General features: G+C 50.5%; 1 protein-coding gene across 5 annotated transcripts in view; it reads left to right on the forward strand.

The window, feature by feature from the left end:
• Positions 1 to 817: 817 nt before the first annotated feature.
• The window catches only part of CUX1 (cut like homeobox 1), a 226,366-nt gene continuing 205,097 nt past the window's right edge, over positions 818 to 22,086 (forward strand). For 4 of the 5 annotated variants that reach the window (XM_031591837.2, XM_031591838.2, XM_031591839.2 and 1 more), the window contains exon 1: positions 834 to 967. In XM_031591837.2, the coding sequence (XP_031447697.2) occupies positions 905 to 967 (63 nt within the window). In that variant the 5' untranslated portion in view covers positions 834 to 904. Of the gene's footprint in view, positions 968 to 22,086 lie in introns of all 5 variants that reach the window. The other variant, XM_031591842.2, reaches the window with a different exon arrangement.

Raw genomic sequence — 22,086 nt, forward strand, 5'->3', positions numbered from 1 at the left:
AGGGGGTGGGGAGCACACTGTAGGGGATGGAGAGTATAGGGCAAGGGATGGGAGCACAGCGTAGGGGATGGGAGCACCGGGCAGAGGATGGGAGCACCCTATAGGGGATGGGAGCACCCTATAGGGGACTGGAGCACCATGAAGGGCTGACCTGGAGGGACAGGTACAGCTCTGCCTGTTCCCTGCCAGGAAATGGGGTTTTGGGGGCTGTTGTATTTGCGGGCTGTGCACGCAGTTTGTTTTGGGAAGAGATGCGCCTGGCAAAGCGCTCCGTGCTTTTCAGGAAAGGAGCAAGGAAAATGTTTGTATTTGTAGGACGCGTTATCTTTCAGCACCAAATAACTTCTCTCACCTTTTAAAATCCCCTTTTCTATAGATATGCCGCATTTCCCGGCCCTCCCCGAGCGGCGCTCTGCGGCAGCGACCCCCGAGCGCCCACATTTCCCCGACTCCCCTTTCAACACAGATCCGTGCCCCCCCCCCCAGGACGCCGCGAACCAGACACCCCCCGGCACTTTCCCATCGCCGTTTCCTTTCGATTCTCCCCTCTCACACCGCACTCCGCGCTGTGGGGCGGCAGCACCGGCCGCTCAGCGCCGTGCCCCCCCCGCCCCCACAGCCCGGGCTCGGCCCCCGCGGGCGCTGCGTGGGGGGGGGACACACACACCGGGAGCGCTCCGGAGCGCCGCCCCCCCCTCACCCCCCCGCCCCGCGCTGACTCCGCGTTCCGGGCGGCGCGGGCTCCAGGCCGGGATTTGGGCGCTCCCCGCCGCCGCCCTCCCCTCGCCCCCCCGCCCCTCCTCCCCCCTCCCTCTCTCCCTCCCTCCCCCTCCCTCCCGGCTCCGAACTCCAGCCCCTCTCTCTCTCTCTATCAGCCGCTCACTCTGTCTCAATATGTCTCAAGATGGCGGCCAATGTGGGATCGATGTTTCAATATTGGAAGCGCTTTGATTTACAGCAGCTGCAGGTCAGGCTCCCCCGCTCGCCGCACCGGCCGGGCCGCGCCGCCGGACCCCCCCCCCCCTCCCCTTCTCCGCCTTCCCTCGGGCCCGGCCTCCCCCCCTCCTCCTCCCGCTGCCGGCCCCGCCGCCTGCAGGGAACCCCCGCTCCGCCCGGCCGCGCCGCGCCGCTCCCTCCGCCCCCCCCGCACCGATCGGCGCCCCCATCGGACATCGATCCCCTTTGTTCAATTCATCGATCGGCCCAAGATGGCGCCGGAGCCGGCTGTGCCGTGCCGGGGCCGCCGCCGCTTCGCCCCGCTCCGTCCCGGGGCTGCGCTCCGCCGCTCCCCGCGGCCGAACCGCGCGGGGCCGCGCGCTGCCGGCGCTCCGAGCGTTCTGCCGCCCCCCCACCCCGTCGTCCTCCTCCTCCTCCTCTCCCTCCGTCCCTCCCGCGGCGGCCGGGGAAAGTTTCCCGAGTGCCGGGACTTTGTGTGCGCGGGGGCGCGGGGCGGCGGGGGCCGGGGGGGCGCTCTAACGCCGGACGCGTCCGCGGCGCCGCGGGCGGCCCCGGGGTGCCGGCACCGGGCGGGGGGGGAACCGCCGAGCGGCGCCGGGAGGGGGGCGGCACCGGGGGCGGCGCGGGGCGCTCGGCGGAAGCGCGGAGTGCGGCGGGGGCCGAGCGGCGGCCGCGGCCCCGCGGGAATCGGGGGACGGCGGCACCGGGGCCCTCAGGTGCGGCGGGAGGGAGCGCCGTCCCGTTCCGCCGCCGCCGCCGTATTGTTCGCGCGGAGGCTGCGCGGAGAGGCGGACTTGGCCGAACTTTCCCCGCTCGGCAGGGCGCTCGGCGGTACCGAGCGGAGCGGGGAGAGCGAGAGGCGGATGCGGAGCGGGATGAGGAGAAGGGGTTGCGTCGGGATGCGTTTCAGCTGGGGCTGCCGGTCCGCGCGGCGGAGTTGTGCCGGCGCGGCGCGGGGACGGAAACGCTGCGCGGGACCCGAAGGGCAGCGTTACACGGGCGGCTCGGGGCCGGGGCTGCGCCGGGCGGTAGCCGCGTGTGACCGAACCCTGCGGTGATGGACCGTTCTGTTCTGTTTGAGTAAAGGAAGAAAAAAAAAATAATAAAAAGCTGGCTTTTATCGGGGTTTAATTTCTGTGCGCGCTGTAAAACCTGTTGTGGAGCGTCGCGCTGTGACGCCGGGTGACGCCAGCGCTGGGCTCTCGGCTGCCCGCGTTGCGGCCCTGCGCGGCCGGCAGCGCACGGAGCCCCGCAGTGAGCACGGAGCGCCTCTCATCCCCACGCAGAGCGGTTAATTTGTCGCAAATTAGCCTTTATTTTCCTTTAATTATCCGCCCGTCCGCGCGCAGAGGCAGCGCGGTGTTTCCTCCCGCTTGCAGGTGAAGCGATGCGCTGCGAATGCTGCCGTTGTGCCGTGTGAGGTTCGGTCTCGCAGAGCTGCGTGTGCCCCCCCGTTCATTTACAGTAATGTGTTTCAAGGGCAGCGACAGAAAGCTGGAGCTGCTTTCCCTGTGATCTCTGCCCTGCTCCAGGCAGGGTCGCACAGTGCAGAAGTTGGGTTAAGGATCAGACTGTGGGATGAGAGAGGTGCAGAGTGGCAGCTTCCTATAAGAACAGACGCGGCTCTTCCTTTCGGAACATCCCTGAAGCGCGTGCAGCCCTGGGTGCTCTTCTTGTAGGGGTCAGATTTATTTCCTAAAGAGGCAATGAAATTAGCATGACATCACTTCAGCATGAGTTTGCCACGTGGTGAAAGAAGGACCCACGTTGGGTAAGGTGTGCATGGAGAGAAGGAGCCCTCGCTGAGGATGACGGTGGTGGTGGGAGATGTGAATCCCATCCCTGGAGCAGCGCTGCTGCCCTCAGCTCCTGCATCTCCTGCTGGGAGGCACCGCCATGGTTCCTGCAGCTCCGTGGCTGTGGGTCTGGTGCTGCTTACCAACACCTTCCCACAAACTCCCCTCTGCTGGTCAGCAGGGAAACCGGCGCTGTGCTGCCAGGGCGATGGGGAAGTGTGGGTCCCACATCACTGACTCTGTCTGTCTGTCTGTCTGTCTGTGTGTTGGAGGATGCAGCACTTCCAGCTGCATCTCCACAGCCAGCATGGCTCAGCCCGACCCTCAGTCCTGAGCTGAATTCATGCGATGGCTGGAGGGGTTGGAACTGCTTGGTGGAAACCAAAGGAACGCGGTGTTGAGGTGCTCTGAAAATAAACACGAGTCCCAAAGTCTCACAGTCGCTTTTTGGGTAGGAGTGCAGTAAGTGGCTGCTGGTGAGCAGGGCAGCATGGCTGGCTGTGACCGAGCTGCAGGGCTGGAATCTCAACCCGGGTCTCACTTGTTGTGCTTTTCTGTATTCGTTTTTGCAAATCTCATCCTTATTATTGCATCATGTCTGATCAACGTCAGGGTGGGGTATCAGTTCCCACTGCGCCGTGACTAATTGTTGTAAGTAAACCATTGATCTTTCTGTAATGTTACAAAATTTGCACCAAGTCTGGAAAAACGAAGTAGCAGTGAGTAGCGCTTAAATACTGAAGCTATTCAATTATTTAATTAGAAACAGGTGGAGCTCTTGGCATCCGTTCCTGGATCCGATCGCAGCAGAGCAGGGGCTGATTTGCTTTAAGTGAAGGAGTTAACGTGCTTCATCACAAGTGGAATTAGCGGCTCTGCGTTAATTTCATTTGCCTGTACGGCTCTCTGTAGAACTTTTAGTTTCTGTTCTAACAGCAGCTGTGTTTCAGGCTGGGTGCTCTCACACCGTGCTTGTGGCCAGCTGGATTCTGAGCTGAGAAGCGCGGTGCTGTTGGTGTGGAGTGTGGCAAAGGTTGGGGAGTTTTGGGAACAGATTGCGTCTGTGTGTAACAGCAGCAAAAACATGATGGGCGAAGCGTCCAAAGTGTCACTGAACGATTATTTGTTATTTCCGAGCCAATTTGTAATGCAAAAGATGGATGGAGGAAGATGCGCGATCCCAAATTTCAATTTGATCATCCTGAGCTGGAAATGAAGGCTCAGGAGGTCTGTATGTGTGTGCTGATGCTTCGGGTGCAGGCAGCAGCTCCTTGATGCGGGGCCTCCGGGCGCAGTGTGTGCTGTGTTCCCATGCCCCCAGCATGCAGCCTGGCTTCTGTTCCATGTGCTCTGCGTTCTGCTCTTCATTTCTCCCTGTGCCGCATGGTTTCCCGTGTGCAGAGGTGTGATGTGTGCTGGGATCCCAATGCAGCTGGTGCTCCTGCATGGCACGGGGCGCGGAGCTGGCAGAGAGGCAGCAGGAATGGCATGGCTGTAGAAGGCAGTGTGCCCGAAATGGAAGGGGTTTGGGCTTTGATGTGCATGGTGAATTTCTTGGGAAAGGTGGGAGGAAATAAGGCCTCATGCTGATGAGGTGTCTTTACAGTGGTGAAGGTAAGGCTTCCTCGTTTCATGGAAGATATTCTCAGCTTGTTTTCCCTGCCCTGACAAGGCAAATACATCTGTCACTTCTGCTTTTCCTGTTAATTATCATGTTAAAACACAGCGAGCTGCGACGCTCGGGTTGTGAAAAACCTAGGAATCTGAACAGGTGACTGAAAACGTGTGCAGTTCAAAGTTCTTACCAAAGATCAGCACGAAGCGTTGCAGATGTTGGGTGCGGGCTGTGGGATGTGCAGCAGGCTTTCCTGGTGTCAGACAGCGCTGCATTCCCAGGAAGCAGCAGGCAGCTGAGGATCCGTGCTGGATCCACTGTTGCCTGTAACTGCAGCAGCTCAGGCAGCTCCTCGGTCCCTCTGTGCTCAGAGCTGTGTATCTCTGTGTGAATTATCGCATCTCTGGGAGCCGGCAGCGCCCCGTGGCTCCGCGCTGCAGCAGCCCCCACTGTGCAGACAGACGGACGCTGTCTGATGCTGCTGGCTGGGCTGGCGGCTCGCACGCTGCCCTGCCCTGCAGTGATGTTGTGCCTGCAGCTGGGGCTCAAGGTGCTCAGCCACCCCCAGGTGGGTTTGTGGCTCCGCAGGGTTCTGCTCTGGGAGGGCAGAGGTGAGGGCTGACCCCACCTGGGAGCACAGAGTGGGTGTGCAGAGGTCTGTAAGCTGCCTGACTTGGGTGCTTTGCATTCCCATGTCTCCGTGCCCCTGGCTGTGAGCTTTTAGGGCCCGTGAGGTTGGAGCTCTCTGGGACTCTTGCAGCTGAGCATCAGCGCTGTTCAGGTCCTGCTCCTGTCCTCGGTGTGTGAGGTATGTGCCCATCAGCACGCTTGGAGTTACAGTGTCTGGAAGTGCTGGCACAGGGCTTCTGTGAGCAATGGGCTAAGTGTTGCTAAATGGTGGCAGTGGTGTTGCAGTGGAGATCTCCCATTCAGCTGATGGTCAGCTGAGCCTGTAGCCATGCCAGCATGGAGCTGAGACCCAGGTGTGGTCTGGTTCTTGCTAACAGCACTGGCCCTGTGCTGCGGGTCCCCGGGGGTTCCTCCTGTTCTTCTTTCTGTGTAACGTGGGTCCCTGCCTGTGTCATGGGGGGTCTTCCCTTGCTGGGAAGTTGTGGCTTCAGTCTGGGGCTCTTGAGGACAAGCTGTAAGGATGCAGAAATAAAAGCAAGTGGAGCGTGGGGAAGGGATGCTGCTTGGAGCTGGAAGGGACAGAGGGAAGAGGGGAAGGAGTTCAGGAGTGAGCCTGCGCCTGGGGCTTGGAGGTGAAACAATCATTATAGTGCACTGGGGAGGAGAGGGGAACCCATTTTGGCAGATAGGTATACATTCAAGAAGATCATATGCTTTGCATGACAATTTCATGGCTTATTCCTACAGAAATGGAGCTGTCAGGCTGAGGGGCAGCGCTGCAGGTAACGGGGTGCAGAAGTTGGATGGGTTTTGTCCTGCTGCCGTGCTCCCGTACCTCCCGTGGTGCTTGGGGTGTATGTGGGGTCCATCCCCTACTTCAGGAAAAGCAGAGGGGCTTCTCTTAATAGAGTGGTGCACTTACACTGGGATGCATTAGTTCATTGTAACCAACAGCAGTGTACCTTGCTGGGCTGTGCACTGCTCCAGGTGCAGTGCTGCTGCTGTGGAGTGTGCAGAGATGGAGGGCTTTAGCCAGTGCTCAGCAATGCCCTGTTCTTCTGCTTGGTTCTCTCTTCTGGATGAGTAAGAGCTGCTTCTTGTTAAACTGCAGATATTTTTCAGGTCTGTTGCTGGAAGTGGCACCTATACAAGTAAATGTGAACGGAGAACAGTGATGTCCTAAACGAGTGTTGTTTGTGATGGGGACCAAATGGAGATAGGCAACTCATCAGGTTTCCCTTCAGATTTCTCTGTACATTAAAGGCTGCTTAAAATCCACACTGTTGGCAGCCAGAGGTGTAAGTGTTGAACTCTGTACCTATTGGTTTGTGGGTGCATCATTAAAGCTGCGTGTGTCAGAGCGTGGCTGGCCATGGGGCAGGTCAGTGTCTGAGCAGGGCAGTGTGAGGCAGGCATCCTGTGCTCACAACTACATGAGATGTGGTGCCCCCCAGCTCCTCCTTCCAGGGCCTGTATCCCAGGTCAGGTTTTGCAGCCCAGGTATTGATGGCCTCGTGCTGAGGCTGCCAGCAGGACCAGTGCTTGTGATTTAGACATCTCCTGTGCCATCAGAGCTGTTGATCGCTGCTCACTTCCATGCGTTCACTGCCTGGAGAGCCCTGGGCAGTGTGGGGAGCACCGTCCCTGTGCACAGCTTGGAGAACTTTGCAAAGTGAATGGGCTCCATTCCTGTTCAGCACAGCGCAGGGCCATTGGCCCAGGCAGCAGCATCACATTAATTTTTAACACATGCATCTCTGAGGTCAGTGGGAAAGGGGCTGCTTTGTGGAGATGGACCATCCCATCCCACCCCATCCCATCCCATCCCATCCCATCCCATCCCATCCCATCCCATCCCATCCCACCCCATCCCACCCCATCCCACCCCATCCCACCCCATCCCATCCCACCCCATCCCACCCCATCCCACCCCATCCCACCCCATCCCACCCCATCCCACCCCATCCCACCCCATCCCACCCCATCCCACCCCATCCCATCCCATCCCATCCCATCCCATCCCATCCCATCCCATCCCACCCCATCCCACCCCATCCCACCCTCACCCCTCCTGCCATGCCCAGCGCCTCTTCCCCCATCTCCCATTTCCAGTCAGCCCCATTCTGTTTCTCGTTGTTCTGTGGATGTCAACTATAAATGTCGTCAGAGTCGCTCAATAAAATTTATACTTGGCCTTTTGTCTGCAATTATTTTCCGTTTTATTTTTATTGGATATTTACACATTTTATTGCGGATGCGCGTCAAAGTAAATTTATGTCACGTTATCACTTAAAGATGTTTGCTTCGTTTTCAGACATAAATAAAATGTACCCTTTGTCTGTGATCTGAAATACGATCGTGTTAATTTGGTCAGCAAAGTGTGCATCTATTTTTATGTTGCAACTTTTGTGTGCACGTGTTAATATTGATAGTGCCGGAATAACTTGGGCTCGGTATGTCTGGTATGAGCATCGTTGCTTTGCTAATACTAATTGTGGAGATGGGATAATATTAAACATTTAGAAAGCAGGAGCCAGGAGTCTGGCAATTGATTTGTGGGGAGACCTCTGTGCAGAGTTACTTACAGAACTGTAACCTTCATATCTTTTATGCGAGCACAAGAAGTGTTTGTATTTAAAAAAAAACAAAACATTCTGAGGACAGAGGTCCCTTCCCTTCCCTTCCCTTCCCTTCCCTTCCCTTCCCTTCCCTTCCCTTCCCTTCCCTTCCCTTCCCTTCCCTTCCCTTCCCTTCCCTTCCCTTCCCTTCCCTTCCCTTCCCTTCCCTTCCCTTCCCCTCCCCTCCCCTCCTCCTGTTTCCATGCAGCACAGGACCAGGGGGAACGAGGAAACAAGAACTTTTTTGTCCTTGGGTTGTTATGGTAAATACAGCAGAAGTGATTAAAACTGCACAGACAGTGCTGTGATCAGCTTGTTTAGGGCAATAAATTAAAATCCATTCGCATCTGAGATATCCTGGCACATCCCGAGCACAGTTTGTCCTCTAATGTGCCACGTCTTACACGAGGCACAGGAAAACTTGATTAATGTCACTATCTGGGATTTTCTGTCCTGTAAATAGGACTTGAAGTCTAAAACTGGAACGGTGAAAACCTACTTTAAATAGGATTAGAAGAACTTAGTAGTTCAGGTTGTTTTTGCAGTCCTGGGAAGCGGTCAGCAGGGCCTCCCTGCTGTGCTTTGTGAGCATTGCCGTGGCTGCGGGGGCTCCAAAGTGCCTCCATGCTCTGAGCCACTGGGAGGCATCGCTTCCCGGCTTGGGGAGATGCTGCAGATCTGTGCGATGGGAGTGATATCTGCACGTGTTGCCCACCCAAAGCTGGGTTTTCCCACCCAAAGCTGGGTTTTCCCACCCAAAGCTGGGTTTAGCACAGGTGACGTGGAAGCAGGAGGGCAGCAGGTGCGCCTGGGTTCGAAGAGAATGCGCCTCCTTCTGTTGTTTTAGGCCATGCGTTGCTCTTTATCTTATTTGCTTTAAGGTATGTCATGGCAAAATGAAGTCATACATCACAGGTTTTACGCCCTATTTATTTGCTATAATCATTTTTCCGACAAATTGTGAAGTTAATTTCGGCGGTCGGAGGCGGTGGTGCCGCGCTGAGCTCTGTGAGTGCAGCATCCCCTTTGTGCAGCGCCTTGATTGTCAGCTCTTCATTATAAATTTACTTCCTAAATGCTGACTTAAGGCCTGACACGTTGTTTGTTTCACTGTCAGTTACACTCCTTGGGAGACCTAATAAAAGCCTCTCAGATCTTTCTATTGAATTAGGCCATCCTTTGCCACCCCGGTGACTGAAGTCAGACAGGTGTAACGCTGCCGTACCGCATCCATCCCCGTTGTGCTGGAGCCTTTCTTAGGGCGTCTCCTGATACTCTATCCTCAGTGCCACAGTAGTGAGTTCTTTGCTGAAAGGTCACCGTAATGTTTTAATTGGGTTTTTCAGCTGCGAGGAACAGAAAGACACGGGTTTATTAATAGAGTGCCTTTGATCTCGGAGGATTCCCACCCGGTGCTGCGTGGCGCACGCAGGGAGCTTCGCGCTGTGGTTGTTGGGCAGTGGGTTTGGCCATGGGAAAGGGCTCTGCTTCCCAAAGCATGGCTTCCCCAAAACGTGGGGTTGGACTGTGCTTCCAGCGGAGGTGCTGCAACGTCTTTGAGGCGTTGTTTCGGTTTTGTTTTCCATCTGAAATCCTTGGCAGAGGTCACGGGCAGTGCGCAATTAGGGGAACGCTTGGGTGACCTCGTTAGTGTATTTTGGTGGAATTGTTGTGCTTTAGAGTTCTTGCTGCTTTACGCAGATGGTTATTGCTGGTTTCCATCTGTTCGTTAAGCAGAAGTAAGGATGGGGAGCAGCAGCCACACTGGGTTTTTATCCAGAACTTTTAGTTTTACCTCTTTGACTGCATGACGTTGATCTGATGGGTACGGACTGCAGCGCTTCCAAGGGAAAGAAATCAAACTGGGAACTTACCTGTGCAAATGGGCTGCGGTGGCACCTTTCTGTGTGTCACACTCTGCCATCCCAGCATCCTCAGGTACATGGCATGGTGGCTGGGGCAAGGGCTGGGCTGGCACGGGCTGCACTGGGAGCTGCTCCCAGCATGGCAGAAAATGCTCCTTCAGTCCTCAGCCTCCTTTGCCAGTTGCCCAACCAGGTGTCCTCGGTACTTTGTGCTCTGAGATGTTAAGTAATTAGATCATTCACATTCTAGTTAAATATAATTAGAGCCCTGTGTAAACTGAGCGAAGCTGACAGGTTTTATAGGTTGGTCATAGCAAAAATATCAGATGATATAGTTCAGCATTAATACAAAAAGATTTAAACCTCCCTGCCCTCGAATAAAGAGGTGTTTAGTCTTTGGATTTAATCCTTAATTAGAAATACAGTTTGTGGAACTTGTTAAAAATGCTTTCAGGACCTTGGAAGTCTTGTTCAGAACTACTCCCAAGCAGCGTTTGCAAGTTAAAATTTCCTTCTGTGCTCCGAGTTGGAAGTTGAAAACCTCCCAAGCTCTCGGTTGTACAGTTAAAGGAAAAGATAGCCAAAAGATAACAGCATCCCACCCTGGATTTTCTTCTCCTTGCTGCTCAGATCAGTGGGTCAGTCGGTCACGGCGATGCTTGTGGACTTGAGGACGTGTCACCACTCACATGTGGTCCCATGCATTGGGGTGTTGCTGCTTTTTCAGCACTTTGAAGCTGATTCCTGGTTATTTCCCTCTCCTCTTACAGATCCGACGCGTTATTTTGTTGTTTGTTTGCTGGCAGGCGAAACATATTTTCTGAAGGAAAGTGTTAACAGATAGGCTGATAAAATGTCTGTCTTCCAAAAACTGTCTGAAGACAAATTGAGTGTTTGTCTGCACGTGGTGTTCACACTGTTGTTGTATGAGCTACCGAACAAATTAACAAGATGATTCTTGTCTCTTCTGGGAGGTAAACTTTCCTTTTAGGTGCTGTAGGAGTCCGAAGCGGTGAACTCAGCGCAGGGTGAGCTGCTGCACTGTGAGCTGCTGCACTGTGAGCTGATGGGTGCTGCTTTGCCATAGCTAATAGAAAAAATCAGGTGCAGAACGTTCACAAAAAAGCATCCAGTCGCTAACGGAGCGTGGCAACTGGGCTTAATTAAAAAGGGATGATCAGAAGGAAGAGAACAGCAGTTTTTCCTCGGTAACCCGAGTGATGGAGTCGTGTTGGTTTGGAAAGCAGTGCTGGGTGGCTGCACAGCGTCCCCTCCAGCCTCTGCCCACCACGCTCAGCTCTGTCACTTCTGCGATGCTCCGAGCCTTGCTGTCCTGGCTGGAATCTCGAGCCTGTTTCCAAGCTTGCATTTCTCACTTGGCAGCGCATGATGCGGCTGGTGGGCAATCTGCCGTATCCCTTTTTTGTCAAACATCAGAGTTGGTGTCTGACACTGAATCCGGGAAGGAGCAGGGAGGGCGAAATGCAGGGCAGAACGGAGATATCTGCTGGGTGGATTTGTGCCTTTCTCTGGTGTGATTGCTTGGGGTTGGTGTTCAGTTCTGGCAGTGATAGAATGGCAAAGATTTTGGTTTTTTTTCCCTTTGTATTTTTGGTAATTAGCATGACCTGCAAGTGGAAATTTTTCAGCTCCCTTTTCGTATCGGGTAAGGGATGCATAAAGGAGAAAAGCTCAGTTTGAGGAAAATCCCCTAAAGATATATGGAAACAAAACAATTTTACAAAGCTGTGTGTGTGTATGCATGCATGTATGTGTGTTTGTGTAAACACACAAGCTCACACAGGCACAATCTCCTTCCTGGATCAGCTCCCACCATGCAAAATCCAAACCTGAAAGTGCTATAATTGATTACGTGCAATAGGAGACAAACAGCCGAGATTTTGGGAGAGGGCAGGGTGTGGTCCAGATCTGGCAAAACATTTAAGAGCAGAACATTATTTTTTCAAAGGTAGGGAAACTTTAAAACATTGGTCCAAAAGTTAAAACTGGTTGGGAGAAGGAAAAGAGTACAGCAAAGCGAGACGTGCTCTTTGTAGGGGGAGGCGTTGGGGGAGGAATTGGGAAGAAAGAACACGCAAGTTTAGGTTCGTACATGTTCGTGTTCTGCTGGTTTTTTAACTTCATTTGTTTCCCTGGCAGATGTCCCATGGCTTTGAGGCCTTTGTCTGTGTGAGAGAGAGAGAACATGAAGGAGGGCTTGGCAGGGCACTTCGGGGTTGTGTGGAATAGCTGGTAGTCATATTTATAGTCGGTGTTGTCTCTTGGCATGCGCCGTTCTGATAACCAGCAATTGTTCTATAAAGTTATGTGTTACTTTGGCAAAGGAGCTTTCTCTGAGTTTCCTCCAGCATTCTGTAGCTAGATTTCACTTGCAAGTTCTTGTAAGTCCAGGGCAGGACTTGTCAAAGTGCAGTACAAAGTACCCAGCACGGTACTTGGCACTTGGGAGCTCCCCCATCCCAACCTTTCCTCTGTCAACCATATTCATCATCTGGGATGCTCCACACATCACCCTGCTTACACTGAAAAGAAGTGGTGGTTCATAGTATTCTAAAACAGCTCTAGCAATCTTTGGATGATAATAATGTTCTGAGCTTTGCAGCGTGTGCTGCATCCTCCATTAGGGCTCGTGGTTCAGTTCTAACACTGCTCTGTGAGTGCTTAATCCAGCATGGCTCTGGCTTGCTCAGGTTGGTGGTGGGTTGGTGCTGCAGGTGCTGCAGGGAAGAGGAGCAGTGCTGGGCTGCTGCGAGGCTTTCAGCCTTCTGGTAGCCTTTTGCTTTTTCCATGTCTGTGCCTCTAAATGGATTTATAACAATGCGGCTTTATGCCTTTAAAACACCTGCTGTAATTGCTTAGAAATATACTCCATGTCAGCCTTTATTGCTTACTGTGATTATGCTTCTGGTAACCATCCTTTTTGGCAGACTCATAAAATAAGTTTCTCTTAATAGGATTCCTAACAGACTTAAACATTATGCATAGCTTAAGGTGCAAATATGTTTCATTGGCGAAAGGAAGAGCTGCTGTTCTTCGATACCTTTTGTTTGAGACTTCAGCAGGTGTTCTGCTTGCAGCAGATGCTCAAGTTGTACCCATTACATCGAGGAGAGGAACGTGGGGGTCTGTTCTTTGCATGGCAGGTTTGTAGTGGAGAAGAACGTGCACGTGAGTTCTTGAACTTCTAGTCCTGTCTTTCAGCTGACGTGTAAGCTGTACAAAAGGGTGGAAAAGTGCTGCTTAACATTGCTGGTTTAACACCTCAGTGCTCAGTGAATACCGAAGGATTTCTGGCTGCAGAGGTTTGTACCTTCAGTTTAGGGATGACCTTGTACTCCCTGCTGAAGCAGAGGGTCCTGCAGAGCTGTGTGGAGGATGTGATGGATGAGCTGTTTGTACATTGGTCATGGCAAGACTTACATTTGGTGATTAAACACAGGAAACATCAAGGAGTTATGCATTAACATGGCAATGAAGGTACAGAAAATACCAGAGAACCAGGGCTGCTGGGAACCAGGTTGTGGTACCCAGACCTTGAGATCTTCAGGCAGCGTAAATGAGCTGGACATCAGAGAGTTGGGAAGTTCGGGCTTAACCCTGCCGATCAAATCAGTATCAGTTCCCATAAACAGCTCCGAAAGATTGCAGGAGTGAGGAGGTGTTATTTATCATCACTTTTAGCTAAAGAGTTCCACCCATGCAAAATTCTTTGCACGAAGAGAATGAGACTTTTTGGTAGGCGGGCTGTTCTCAAAATCTTGAGGAGAGGAAAAGGTGATGAATAGTTATTTTGGGGCTCTTTTAAAATATGAAAATAAAATTACTGGGGTTAGTCGATGTTCTTTACATCAGCACCTTTATCCTCAAGGATATTTTGGCATTTTTACCTTTGAAATTTAGGCTAGACTTCAAAGGATAGATGGAATTTCCCGGGCGAAGCAGGGTGCGATGGAATGGCTGGAGCTGGGGGAGAGCAGGGAATGGTGCGGGCAGCTCAGCACCTCACAGCTGGCAGGGAGCTCAGAAAGGAGAGGATGGGGATGGGGAGAAGGTGAATGATTTAGTTTCATTGTGGTTTTTTATGCCATACAAGCACAAAATCCAATCCTGTGGGGTGGCAAATGCTGTTTTTTAAACTAGTTGGCTTGTTGTAGCTGTGATAATCTGTGTTGATCAACCCTTTTGGTGTTTGCTACAAAATTCATTCTAAAAGGCATGGTAGCTCCTTCTTGTTGGTGGCAGTCCAAATCGTCTGTGCTGCCAAACTTGGCACTGGTGCCAGTGGTTTGCTATTGCTGAACTAAGAATATAATGCAGATGGTTTGATAGGCAGTGCAGATATATACAGATGGCTTGAAACTTTCCAATTTCTTTATTTCGTTCCTTTGTTTCTTTGCAGTGTATTCAGGATCTGCGGGTATATAAACGGCTATTCTTGAAACATTCTGAGCCACACTGGGTTTAATTTCTGCCTGTTGTTGCCATAAGGCCTTGTCAGCAAAAGGCATCTGTTTTGGACAGGTTCAGATGTTCTGCATGTTGGTGCAGGTATGCTGATTTAAAATGCACAGGGATATTTCTGTCAAGCTGTGTGACCACCACACCTGTATATATGCTTCAGTTACATAGGATGAAGAAAGCAGATACCATGAAATAAGCTCATAGGTCTGAAAATCCAAAGATTGCGGTCCCTGGCTTTGCTTCAGATTATTGCTGAAGCTGGTAATGACTTCTTTGTAGTCAGAACAGTGAAGCTTTAGCCTCGTGTAATAGTTCAAGCAGACATCAGTGAGGTCTGGCTGAGGGCTGGATCGTTTGTTTTCAGTGCTCATTACAGCCTGCTGATCTCTTGCCAGCAGAAATTTCTAGGTTGTGAATTTGTTTCTCTTGTGTACAGGCATATGACATCAGTTGCCTTGCTAGCAGGACAGGGTGTAAATAGTATCATGACAGCACAACTTCAGTACTCTGCACACATCTTCACGCGTCCAATGTAATGATGTTACTGTAGCTGATGTTGACATCGTTCATTGCCTGGGCAAATGGTACAAGTAGCCTCTGCTTTGATCTGCTGCTGCTCTGATCAAGTCTGAAAGGTCCTTGCTGTGCACTTTGGGGATATCAGCAGCTCTGTCCTGCCTATGGAAATGGTTGTACAGACATTCTTTCCAGCGGTGATTTACTTAGCTTCCTTCATAAGGTCGTTAAAGTGCTTAACAGCGCAATTAATGTAATTTAAGAACAGTTAAAAGCACTAGTGGTTCTTTTCAACTTAATTTTAAATGCTGAGACAGATTAAGCAGTTTGAACAATGACAAGATTATGCTCTGTAGCCATTGAGTGTACAATGAAATATCTCCCAGCACTTGGTATTTTGAATCCAAAACTTATGGACCACTGAAATGACTGATTATGGATATATTGCCTTGTTCAGGGATCATCAGACATCTGACAAGTTAAGCACGATCGGTGCAAGTCAGTATTTAGATGTCAAACCTGTGATGAATATTTCACTGCTATAGGAAGCGCTGCTGGTGACTTCAGTGAGTTGTGTCTCTCGAATCAATTCGTTTCAGCTCCACTGTAGATAGTGACATAATGATGATTCCTGAGATGAGACATAAAATAGATCTATGTGTCTCTGAATGCGTTCTTTTCCGTTTGCATGGGGGCATTAGCATTTTATTCAAATATTCTCTTAGTTTTTGTGCGTGTGAATAGTCTATGGCTTTTTCTCCCTCCATAAGTTTCATTAATGTTTTAAGTTAACGCTTCATACTTGTAATACAATTCCTATTTGTAATACAAAGCAGCTGAGATTTTACTCAACGGGAAGGGAAGTTTCCTAAGAGGACTCTTATGACGTTGCTGCTGGACATCCATCAGCACCAGTCCTTGGGAACAAGCAGCAGCAGTCATCTCTGTTGGGCGGGAGGGGCCTGGCCTGTTTGGTGTTCTGCCATAGAGTGGGGCAAGTCCACCCTTCTAATGGGAGGAGAGATGTTGGCTGTGTCTGTAAGAACCCCAGGAATTGTGGTGACCAACAGTCATAAAAGCCTTAGTCAAAAGCTCAGTTCTGTTTGGAAATGAAAGTCACCTAGGTTGGACCTGGATGCAGTTCCATTAACTGACCTGGGAGTCCATGTCAAAGTTAGTGTTGCTCCTGAGATGTTTTGGCACTGAGGAAGGGACAGCTCTGAACAGATTGGTTGGGAGCAATGTGCAGGGCAGAACTAGCCTTAGTGTGGAGGCATTTAAATGTTGCAGCTGGGTTTGAAAAGATGGCTTGTCTTGGGAAAGAAGTGGGTGCACGTGCTTTGAGCAGTCCTTTCCCGTCTGCTTCAAGAATCACAGACTCAGAGAGTGGTTTAGATTGGAAGGGGCCTTAAGGATCATGGAGCTCCAGCCTCTGCTATGGTCTGGTTCCCCCACCAGCTCGGGCTGCCCAGGGCTCCAGCCATGGCCTTGGGCACCTCCAGGGGCACCCGCAGCTCTGCAGGCAGCACTGCCACTTCAGTTCTGAGTCAGTCTTACTTAGGGGCAGACTGGTTCCTAAAATTTAGCTTCTATCCTTCCACAGCAAGGATAGGGCTTAACTGGGATTGTTCTCAGAGAGCTGGTTTAGGAGTGACTGCCGGGTAATGATGAGTGACAGCATTAGCATCAATTCACATTAACGGAGATATGGTTGGCTGGTGCCAACTGCCTGCATGGTACAGGGCTGCTCTCAGCAACAACGACAGAGGCTGATTTTATCCCTCAGCCCCACCACCTTCCCACCCAGGCAGCCGAGCATCTAGAGGGATGTAAAATGCTTGAAAACCAGCCTGGAGCGGGCTCTGAGAACTGGACTTTAGAAGGGAGGGCTTGTTAGGGCTGAGCTTTGTGTGGAGGTGCTGCTGCTGGCCGCCAGCCCCACGCAGGGCTCCATGCAGGTGCAGAGCGGGCCGCGGTGCTGTGCCCACGGCGGGCAGAGGGCTGCTCCCCTCAGCGCCGGGTGCCGCGCAGATCCCCAAGCAGTGCTGTGAAGGCACGCAGCCAGATTGTCATGTCAGCGTTGAAAACCGGCGTGCACTTCTGCAAACGTTTCGAACCTGTCTGGATCTGCCCCGTAACCTCGGTGTCTCTCAGGCTCAGCGTGCAGCAGGCCTCAGCCGGCAGCCTGCTGCCAAGCACTGCAGCAGGACGCTGCTCTTGGGGTTCGCCCCAGAGCTGGGCAGGGCCCCGCGTCTCCCTCTGCTTTTTTCCCCACGTGAGCTTAATCAACCGGGGCTTAATCAACTGGCTGTTCCACGGGGCGGCCAAAAGCACCTGCGAAATCGTTCGGCGCTGCTGAAGTCCCTGTGTGCTGATTAGGGCTCTTGTGTTTAAAAAGCTCGTGTGAATATGCTTCGATGCTGAAATGAAGAGATTTTCCCCAATTATTTTCTTTTAACGTGCAGTTCTTAAACTGTTTGCTCTTATGCTGAAGAACGCTTTAATGCGTCCCTGTTTTTACTGGTGTAAATGCAACCCTGAAACATTGTCAGCATATTTTGGTATTATTCAGACAACATTTTCTTCCCCTTTTTTTGGCTTGTTGAATTCCGTGAGCTGCTTGTAAGAACGAATCATACAATCACTCAGGTTGGAAAAGACCTCAGATCCTCACGTCCAACCCCAGCCCACCCCACCGTGCCCATTGACCACCTCCCTCCTGCACAGTTCTGGAACACCTCCATGGATATTAACCCCCCCCCCCACCTCCCAGGGCAGCTGTGCCACTGCATCACCGCTCTTTTGGAGAAGAATTTTTTTCTGATATCCAACGTGAGCCTTCCCTGGCACAGCACAAGGCCATCACCTCACATCCGATTGCTATTACCTGGGAGCAGAGGTTGACCCCCACTCCCCCCAGCCTGCTTTCAGGCAGTTGGAGAGAGCAAGGAGTTCTCCCTTGAGTCTCCTTCTGGCTCATCCATCCCATTCCTTCAGCTGCCCCCCATCATATTTCTGCTCCAGACCTTCCACAGCCTTGTTGCCCCTCTCTGGACACGCTCCAGTGCCTCAGTGTCTTTCTTAGAGTGAGAGAACTGTAGTATTTCCGTTAAAATGTGTGTTTTTAAATGTGAAACAGTGTTCTGCTTGTTTCTACTGCGCTCTGTAGAGGATTTGTCATGAGATTTCATGGGTGTCGTTTTGGTTGCCTTGCCCATTGCTCCCCCACCACACGCTCATTACACATGAGTTTGTGCAGTTTTCTCGCCGCTTGTTACTGCTTTGCTTGTTTGAGTGAGATAAAAACTTGTTGAACTACTAAAGTGGACAGAGTTTAAAATTACAGACACATTACTTTCCTTTGCAGTCATAATATGTTTGTTTTGGCAGTCTGTCTCCTCACTGTAACATGGAACAGTTCCCTTTTTTTTGCGATTATTCAGAGTTTTCATTCGTCGTCCTCGGTCATACAGCATGAAGTATTATTCATGTTCCTGGAAAAAGTTACTCTTTCACAAAACAAAAGCATAGGGAGCATTCTGTGCCACGTTCAGAGGGGCATTGAGGGTCGGAGGTGGCACGTATTGCAGTGTCTGCTTTAAACCAACACGTAGCACATGGGGTTGTGGCTTCTGAGCTGGGAGCCGTCCCCATGTTTGGGGTGAGTTGGTGGGACCCCTGGGGTGATGCTTCAGGGATCCCCCACTGGTACCCTGGGCTAGTGCTAAGCTTCTCCCACATGGTGGAGCTTTTACCCTCAACTTGACCACAGAAAGACATTTATAAAGCATAGAGATCCAGCTGAATGAAGGAGGGCTCTGCTCGCCGTGTCTCTGATCCGTAAAATTTTTGCATCCCGTCTAATGATGTGTTTAAACCACGCAGACACGGGCCTTAATACTGTATGAATGTCTGCAGGTGGGTGAGCGGTGAGGTGGGCTTCCTGGATACCTTCACAATCATGTGGCAGCTCCTTGGAGCTGTGTAGCAGCAGAGCTGTGCATTGCTACAGCCGCTGAAAAACAAGCATCTGTTCTTAAACTAAAACAGCCTAATCAGATTTGCATCACGTTCAACAGGTATCTGGCCTGCTCTCCCACTCAATTTCCCCGTTTCCAGCTGCCGTATTTCGAAGCATCTCGCTGTTCTGTTTCTCCATAATGCAGGAATAGCACTAATTATTAAGATTAATGGTTCTTAAAGCTAAGTGCTTTTGAAAGGAGTATTGAATAATCTGGAAGTTTGTGTGATTTGAACCATACGTAGGAACTGAGAAGTGTGTCAGTGAGAAGAACTGCCTGTTTTGCAGAAAGCATCCATTTCTTTCTCCTTTGATACGGATTCTGATGCTGTGCAGCCTTGTAAAGTTACTCTTTGCTTGTCCAAACTGTAATTTACTTTCCTCCAGTGCTTATCTGTTTTGCAATAATACTTAATACGTACTTAGGGCAATATCTGGCCTTTCCTTTTTTGTTCCCAGGGAAAAGGAAAAGAATAACTTCAGTGTCTTGTTCTTTTTTTTTTTTTTCCCTTTTGGGTAAGAATACCATTTCCTCCAGTGGAAATGAGTAATGGTGATGGGGGTCAGTGTAGATTTCTACATTAGCCACTTGTTTACATAAAAATAAACTATTCTTTTGAAAATGGATAATCTTCATGGGAACTGTGCATTAATTCTAAGCTCTCCCTGCTCAGTGCACAGTAGTGTACTTTCACCTATCGTTTGCATGGGTGGAAATGGGGATAATTTCTCCTGCCCAGCAGTTTATGAGTTCTCCATACTGGTGGAACTGCCCACCTTTTGTGCCTGCTTGTCTGCGGCTCTTTTTTTTTTTCCCACAGGTTGCTTCTGTAAGAGAATTAGATGGTTTCATTAAGTGATGGATGAGTTAAGCTTTGTGTGTTGTAGTGCAGGAATAGATGTCTCCAGATGGTAACGCACTGAACAAAGTGATGCTTCCAGTCGATGGCAGGTTCCTTGGCAGAGGCAGGCTTGGTTTGGTGGTTGGTAGTTTCTAGAAGTAATGGCTTCTTCCCATAATCTCAGTAATCTTTTGATTTTGGTGATTCAGCCTTTAGTATAAATACAGTAAAGGGACAGGCTTCATGCTCTTAATTTTCAGGGGCTTTAGTCATCTTTGGAATTCATCTAGGTTTCAGTGGAAGCATCTGCTATTAAAGAAAATACAGACTCAGATACTCGCTTGATTTTCCTTTTTTAACAGATTTCAGAACATCTGTGGATTCTAATGAAGTCAGTGAGACCGAGCCCCTCCGAGCTGCCTACACGTTTACAGGGCTGTGGGAGGAGGGGGAAGGACTGGGGTGGAGGGCAGGGTGCTGTGAAGACGCCTGGCATGCATTTTGAGAAGAGCTACTGTATTTTTAGCTAGTGAATATGTTTGGAGTGTCATTCATTTCAGTCAGACTTGTTCTAGATGCCTTGAATTTCTGTTTTTTTGGTAAGATGCACTAGAGTTTTCTTGTAGAATGATTGAGAGTCGGATGATTCCCAGCTGTGAAAGAAATACTTAACACTGATCACAGAATCATAGAATGGCCTGGGTTGAAAAGAACCACAGCGATCATCCAGTTTCACCCTCCTGCTGTGTGCAGGGTCACCAACCAGCAGACCAGGCTGCCCAGAGCCACATCCAGCCTCATCTCTGCCTCGCTGTTTCTTTGAGATTTTAAGACACTGTGTTTAACATTTCAGAATGAGGGGACTCCTTTCTGTTCGGTGGCCGGCGGGTCAGAAGCGTGGTTTGTGTGTGTCTGAGCTGTGGCTGCTCACTGCTGCACCTCACCTCAGTGCTGTGTGTGAGCAAATCACGTTGGGAGCTGCACTTTTTAAACTGGTGTTGTGCTTGTGCCTCTGTTGGTACTTCAGCTGGAGGTGGTTAACAGGTGAGTTTGAACAGAAATCCGTTTTTCAAATTTGGCAGTTGAATTTGGGTGCACATAGAACACGTTCTCCTCCTCTCTGTCCTCTAGAAAGAGGAAGGAAGGGGGAAAAAAAAAAAAAGCATTGAATCGATTTCAGTACTTTCTGAGAAGTTTGCTCTTACAAATTTCTCTTTTCTGTGAAACTGCTTTAAAAGCAGCCGCGTTTCTACAGGACCAATTTTGCTTTGTGATGAAACTTCAGGACGAACCATTCACACTGGGGGATCCGTCCAGAAACAGCTGGCTTGCTATAAAATAAGAAGCCGATGGCTGCTCAGAACGGAGCCATTTCTGTATGTTTTTATCAAGGTGTTATCAGATGGCTGTGTGTGTGTGTGTGCAGGCTGTACCTGCTGCTGCATTTCAGGCTCTGGCGGTGAAGTTTTCACTTTGCGTTCGGCTCCGCACCGACCTCACAGACAAACAGAAAAGCTTTGTTTCCCAGAACAAACACAGACATTACCAGGTTGAGGAGCTTTGCCTTCTAGTCAGTTTTTTTCTTCTTTGTGGTCTGGTAATTACGTTTTCTTAAATGCAGTTCTCTTCACTGTTGTGGTAGAGCAGACATTAAGGAAGGGAACTGTGCATGTGCAATAGTTCGTGTTTGGTCGCAGTGTGTAAGCTACAAAGAGAAAAATGTCTCTTATCTTTTTCCGTTATCTCTGCTTACCTCACTTTTTTTTTTTTTTTTCGGCTTGGTTTCCACCTTGAGAACACATTGCTGCAAAATGAATCTAATGAAAGTTGTGGCAGCAACGCTTGGGGCTGCAGGTGATTTGTTTCAGTGGAAGTACGCAGCTGTACTGCAAGGTCTTGTTTTGTTCCTAATAAATGAGCAATAGCAAGTTAAGTGCATTGTTCTTAGAGAGCTTTTTGTAGGTGCTCTGACTTGGGTGTGGTTTTACAGACTGTGCAGAATGTTGTTTGAATTAGGGAATATCTTCTCTATGCTTAATATAGTAAAAAAAAAACCCAAGCATTAACCTCTGTCCATAGTTGAGGAGTGGGGATGCTGCTTGCTTTGTCTTGAGATCCCTGAGCAAAACTTAATAAAGTGGCAAGAAAGCCACTCATGGGGCTCATGGCTTCCTCGATACGAGCAGCAAGGCGGCTGCCCCCAAGTCATCCCAGAGCCTGGTCTGCCCAGCTCAGTGCTGTGCTCCAGTTCTCTTCAGCAGCATTCAAGGCAGCAGCACAACCTGATGTGACTGATGGTATTTGTGGATTATATCAACATCGGTGGGTTATCTGCAGGAGGAGGAGGAGGGTGAGAAACAGGAGTGAATAATATACTAACCAGCGAAATGAGGTGGCTAATGAAAAGGCAAGTAGCACAGCTCCCGAGTGTAGAATGCGTAGTTCAGTATTTGACACCTTTCTCTTAATTTATGTAAGAAAGATTGGAAAGATCTCATGGCTGGGTGGCAGCAAGTGTTGGGAAAAGTATTGAACAGTGAGCATTGCCCTGAGCAGGGAGGTGAAATATCTGTTACGGCTGCTTAAGGAGAACAGACGGTGAGTTGTTTGTGACAGGGGGGACGTGAACCACAGCTGCTATCCTGCTGCAGAGGGGGAATGTCTGAGCAGCAGCACTTGCTTCAGCAGGGCTGCTTTGCTCGAATGTTTCACAGGTAGCCAGGGGGGAATTATTGGAGAGAGTG

This window comes from Phasianus colchicus, chromosome 21 (assembly GCF_987193195.1).
Source record: "Phasianus colchicus chromosome 21, bPhaCol1.hap1.1, whole genome shotgun sequence".
In the NCBI taxonomy this organism is placed as follows: Eukaryota; Metazoa; Chordata; class Aves; order Galliformes; family Phasianidae; genus Phasianus; species Phasianus colchicus.